The sequence below is a fragment of the Carlito syrichta genome, unplaced genomic scaffold (assembly GCF_000164805.1).
Source record: "Carlito syrichta isolate Samal-C Ts95f unplaced genomic scaffold, Tarsius_syrichta-2.0.1 Scaffold301951, whole genome shotgun sequence".
In the NCBI taxonomy this organism is placed as follows: Eukaryota; Metazoa; Chordata; class Mammalia; order Primates; family Tarsiidae; genus Carlito; species Carlito syrichta.
Window position 1 is genome coordinate 52,331 of NW_007246047.1, and position 5,559 is coordinate 57,889.

General features: G+C 44.9%; 1 protein-coding gene across 1 annotated transcript in view; it reads left to right on the forward strand.

The window, feature by feature from the left end:
- LOC103258059 (intracellular hyaluronan-binding protein 4) overlaps positions 1–5,559 on the forward strand; it is a gene marked incomplete at its 5' end in the record, with an annotated part of 92,154 nt that overhangs the window by 48,396 nt on the left and 38,199 nt on the right. The window contains one exon of the mRNA XM_021711232.1: positions 5,258–5,526. Within this exon, the coding sequence (XP_021566907.1) occupies positions 5,258–5,526 (269 nt within the window). The remainder of the gene's footprint in view (positions 1–5,257; positions 5,527–5,559) is intronic.

Consider the following 5,559-nt stretch of genomic DNA (forward strand, 5'->3'; position numbering starts at 1 on the left):
GGAGCGTGCCACTGCCCTCCAGTCTGGGTGACAGAGTGAGACACCAACTCAAAAAAAAAAGAATAGTAAAAAATAGGAAACACTAAAATGTCCACTTTGTCCAGATGTGGTGGTTCATGCCTGTAATCCCAGCACTTTGGGAGGCCAAGGCTGAAAGATTGTTTGAGCCGAGGAGTTGGAGACCAGCCTGGGAAACTTAGCAAGACCTCGTCTCTACAAAAAATAAAAATTGGCCAGGCTCGGTGGCTCAGTCTGTAATCCCAGCACGAAGGGAGGCCGAGGCAAGTGGATTGCCTGAGACCATGGGTTCGAGACCAGTATGAGTAACTTGGTGAGAACTTGTCTCTACAATAAATAGAAAAATAGCCAGGCATGGTAGCATGCTCCCGTAGTTCTGGCTACTTGGAAGGCTGAGACCAAAGGATTGCTGGAACCCAGCAGGTCGACGCTGGGGTGGCTGTGAGGGTGTCACTGTACTCCAGCCTGGGCGACAGAGTAAGACTCCAACTCAAAAATAAATAAATAAATACATAAAAATTTAAAAATTAGCTGGGCATGGTGGTTTGCTCCTGTAGTCCCAGCTACTTGAGAAGCTGAGGCAGAAAGATCACTTAAGCCCAGTTGAGGAGCTGTGGTGAGCCATGAGTGTGCCTCTGCACTCCAGCCTGCACTCTGAAGTGCAGTGTAAGGACCCTGACCCCAAAAAAAAAAAAAAAAAAAAGCATCTACCTCATCAGGTTGTTGCAAGGATTAAATGAACAGTAAGAAAATCCTTACAATGATGGCTAGCACCTCATAAGCATTATGTAAGATCCAGTTATGATTATCAGTGAATAAATATTTCACAAAAAACAGTATCATATGTATTTGATCATGTACCATGCATCTTATCAGCTTTTGTTTTTGTTTTTGAAGTCAGCGTCTTACTCTGTTGCCCAGGCTGGTGTGCAGTGGCATACTCATGGCCACCCCAGCATCAACCTGCTGGGTTCCGGCCATCCTTCCACCTCAGTCTTCCAAGCAGCCATAACTACAGGTGCACACTACCATGGCCGGCTAATTTTGTAATTTGTATTGTAGAGACAAGGTCTCACCAAGTTGCCCAGGCGGGTCACGAACCCGCGGGCTCAGGCAATCCTCTTGTCTCAGCCCACCAAAATGCTGGTATTACAGGCTTGAGCCACTGCGTCCAGCCCATCAGCTTTTCATCTATTAATTAGTGTTTTACACTTTGTTTTATTTTTAACACATACAAAATTATGTCATGAGCACATGTACACAAAACAAGAAATTCATTCATCCAAACAACATCTGTATCTGATCATCATCAAGGAATTTTGGCTTGCTAAAAGTTCTCCTGTAGTATCCTGATTGTTAACTAATGGTTTATGCTTCTGTAACTATTTTTTTTAAAGATGGGCTTTACTCTGTTGTTCAGGCTGGACTGCAGCAGCAAGATCATGGCTCACTATAACCTCGACCTCCTGGGTTCAAGCGATCTTCCTGCCTCAGCCTCCTGAGTAGCTGGGACTCCAAACTCAGGCCACCACCCCTGGCTAATTTTGTTTGTTGTTCATTTGTTTGTTTGTTTGTAGAGATGTAGTCTTGCTATGATGCTCAGGCTGGTCTCAAACTCCTGGCATCAATTGATCCTACCACCTTGGTCTCCCAAAATGCTGGGATTATAGGCATGAACCTAGCTACAGACTCTTAAATTTGAGATCGTGTACTTGCTTTATTCATTTGTTGTGGGAAATCGATTTTGAATTCGCTTTGTCAACCTTGGAATAGCTAAACCAGGAATTATAACTCCACTGAGCTTGTCATAATTGACTCAACTGGCATAAAACACAAATCAGATCCTCTTGGAGTTAGGAATAATATTTTAGTTCTTGCCCATATTATGCAAGTAGAAATATGAAAGTGTTTTTTGTTTTTTTTTTAAATCTTTTTCAATTGATTTCCTTGGTTTTGTCAACCATATGAGAAACACAAGAGAGATCATAACCATCCTAAGTTTAGAGAAGAGAAAAGGTAAGCAAAGAGACAGCAGTAATCAAAACAGAGTAGAGGGAATGCAGCGCTTTGGCACTTCACAAGAACTCACACCCTTTCCAGCTTGACCTGGCCCCGCTTCCTTGGCCCTCACCCAGGAGTTGCTCCCTACATGTAATTCAAAGTAATAAAGTGACATGTTTTAAACTCTTAACTGGTTGTTCTTGAATTTCAAGTCAATCTTGAAGATCTCAGTGCACTTTATCTTATTATTCTTAATGAAACCCCTCTATTAAGTATCTAATGGTAATTTACATTTCATATACAGTTTAGCACTGCTGTATTTCCATGGGCGGTAATAAATAACTACTGGAATCTGTATAATCACCATGGAAGTGCTGATGGTATTACTCAGCATCCACGCTTCACTGCTTTTTTGATGCTTTATTTTTCTATGCTGTGTGGGTGTGTGTGTTTGTTTGGTATTATAATGACTAAGGGCTGTTTTTATATCTTAGATGATTCGAAAGGTCAGCCTATTAAACTGACCACATTAAACACAATGTTGTGAATAACTCATGCTAATGTGGCATAGTTGTATTTTAGGACTGCATTTCAGGATGCAATCTCCCAGCGGGCAAATGGTCAGTAAAAAATGTGAGCCTGCCTAAGAAATTATCATCGGTAAATTTTGTTGTAATCAATCGCCCCGCAGGAAACTCACAGCAGCTAATAAGAGCCAGAGATGACTAAGCTCCATTTCAGTGTTTCAGAAGGTGTTCTTATTCCTGAAGAAACCGAAATGGTTCTCTCACAACTATTTCGGGCATTTGTGACTTGGAAATGAGGATGCAGTGCTTACGGGGCCTGCTTTAAGATCTTGCCATGCTTGGCTATGCCGGAAGGAAAATAGGAAGAAAATAAGGAAGAGGGCTGACTCCAGGTGACAGCAGGAAGACAATGGACCCTTCTCTCATGTGCTACTGGTTCTGTGGGGTTGTGGTTTGGTGACGTGCAGTTTAAAGATGCCAGAGACAACTTTGGCTTGTATTGCTTCTCACAGTGTGGTCTCTGGTGCACGTGATGATGCAGGTGCAGGAAGAATCTTTGGAAATTTCACTGACCTCCTGATGATGAAGACTCTTTATGAGTCTAACTGTTCTTAACCCTGATTCAAATTAATGGCAGTGATGATACTAATTATGTTGATAATAACAATGATGTTCACCAGGGGCTGACTCTGTGCCAGGCACCGTGGATGCACAAACACTTCATATACATGACCTCATCCAGTCCTCACAGTAACCCTCTGAGGTAGGGACCGTTATTGTCTCCATTTTACAGATGAGAAAACTGAGGCACAGAAATAAGAATTGCGTCCAACGTCACAAAGCTAATGAGTAGCAGATTTAGGATGCAAACCTTGGTCTGACTCCAAAGTACATGCTTTTTGGGGTTGGCTTGTTGTTAATTGTAGTCAAATATACATAAAATTTACCATTTTTACAATTTCAAAGTGTACGATTCGGTGACATTTAGTTAATGCACAATTTTGTGCCGCCATCACCACTATCTAGTTCCAGAGCACTTTTATTACCCCCAAAGAAACGGCCACCCCCACTAATCAGCTATTTTCAACACTCCCAACCCTCACCCCTGGCAACCAGGAATCTGCTGTCTCTATGGATTCTATACATTTCATATAAATGCAGTCATACAATATGTGGCCTTTTGTGTTTGCCTTCTTTCACTCAGCACATTTTCAAGGTTCATCCATGTTGTAACATGTATCAGTACTTCATTCCTTTTTATGGCCAATTTATCATTTGTTGTGTCACGTTTTATTCATCCATTCATCAGGTGATATGTACCTGAGCTGCTTTTATCTTTTTGGCTTTTGTGGATAGTCATGCTATTAACACTCATATCCAAGTTTTTGTTTGAACGTCTGGTTTTGTTTCTTTTGAATAGAAAATACAGGTTTTAATCTTTGCTGACTCAAAGAAGATGACGACCAAATATCTTAAGTTCTTCAGTCATTTGACAAATACTTATTGAAAACCTACTTGACAGCTCCTAGAACTCCAGGCATGGGGAATGCAAGTTGCAATGAATAGGACAGGCATCACCCCTGTTGTCCTTAGGAATGACAAAAAATTGAGGTAACTAAAACATAGACTTTGTGGCATTTTGGGTTAAGAATTTGTTTACATTTGCTGTTAAAGGGAAGTAAAAGCTGGTCACGGAGCACCTGAGCAAGATGCTCTAGCCAGATGCTTTCAGATGCAAGAAACAAACAGAACTAAGAGTAGTTACGTGTATCATCCTACCGAAAAAGCCTGAAGTGGGGTGGTTCCCCAGTGGGTTAAGTCCGCAGCTCAACAACAGCAAGGATCTAGGTTTTCTCTATCCTTCTGCTCTGCCATCCTCAAGATCACAATCAGGAACCACAACTCAGGCATCCCATCCTCTGCACACAACAAAGAAGAACACAGGTAGGGAAGAAGTGGGCGAAATAGCTTCTCAATCTCTTTTTAGGTGCAAGAAAAACTTTCTCAGAATACTTCCCCTGAGATCTGTTGTGTCCAATTTGCTCCACAGCCTATTTCTACATCAACCACCGGCAAAGGAACGGAATCAGGTGCAATGAATAATTTTTTTTTTTTTTTTTTGAGTTGGGGTCTCACTCTGTCGAGTGAGTGGCACAATCACAGCCACCCCAGCGTCGACCCGCTGGGCTCAGGCGATCCTTCCACCTCAGCCTTCCAAGTAGCCAGAACTACAGGCGCGCACCACCACGCCTGGCTAATATTTTATTTACTGTGGAGACGAGGCCTCGCCAAGTTGCCCGGGCTGGTCTGGAACCCCGTGGGCTCAGGCAATCCACTCGCCTCCGCCTCCTTGAGTGCTGGGATGACAGGCGGAGCCACCGAGCCCCGCCGCAATGAATAATTTAAGATGAATCAAGTTCGAGGCTGGAAGGCGCCTAGCTTCCCCTGGGGAATGCGGCCACCTGAACAAAATACAGGCTCTGGAAGAGTGTAAGAGGGAGGGAATGGCGGTAGGACAGACAGCCAAGCGAGTCTGCACCGGCGCCAAGCAAGATTTCCTGGAGGGAGGCCAGTCCGGCGTTCTCTGAGCTTCAAGCCTCAGTTGAGCATCTCAGAAAAAACACAAAAATCCAAACCTCAGCGTGTCCAAGACTGAACTCATGGTTCTCATCAAAGCGGCCCCTCCCAGTGCTCTACTTCTCTGCGGCTAGCATGCCATTCGGACGCCGAAGCCGGAGAAAAAGGGGTCGGTCGGGCCTCACACCTTCCTCCCCCTCCTCCTCGCCCGCGTCTGGCGCTTGGCCGAGTCCTCGCCGGGACGCGCGCTGCGCTCCCACCGCCACCCTCCTCGTTCGCGTCACAATCATCAACCCTCCCCGAAGCGCGACAGCAGTCTCTCCGGGGGGCCTCCCTGCACCCCCTTTGACTTCCCGGCCGAGGACTCCCGCAGGAGGCAGCCGCAGCGGCCCGGAGCCGTCGGGTCTGCTCCGGCTGCAAACCTGCTGCCCGCGGC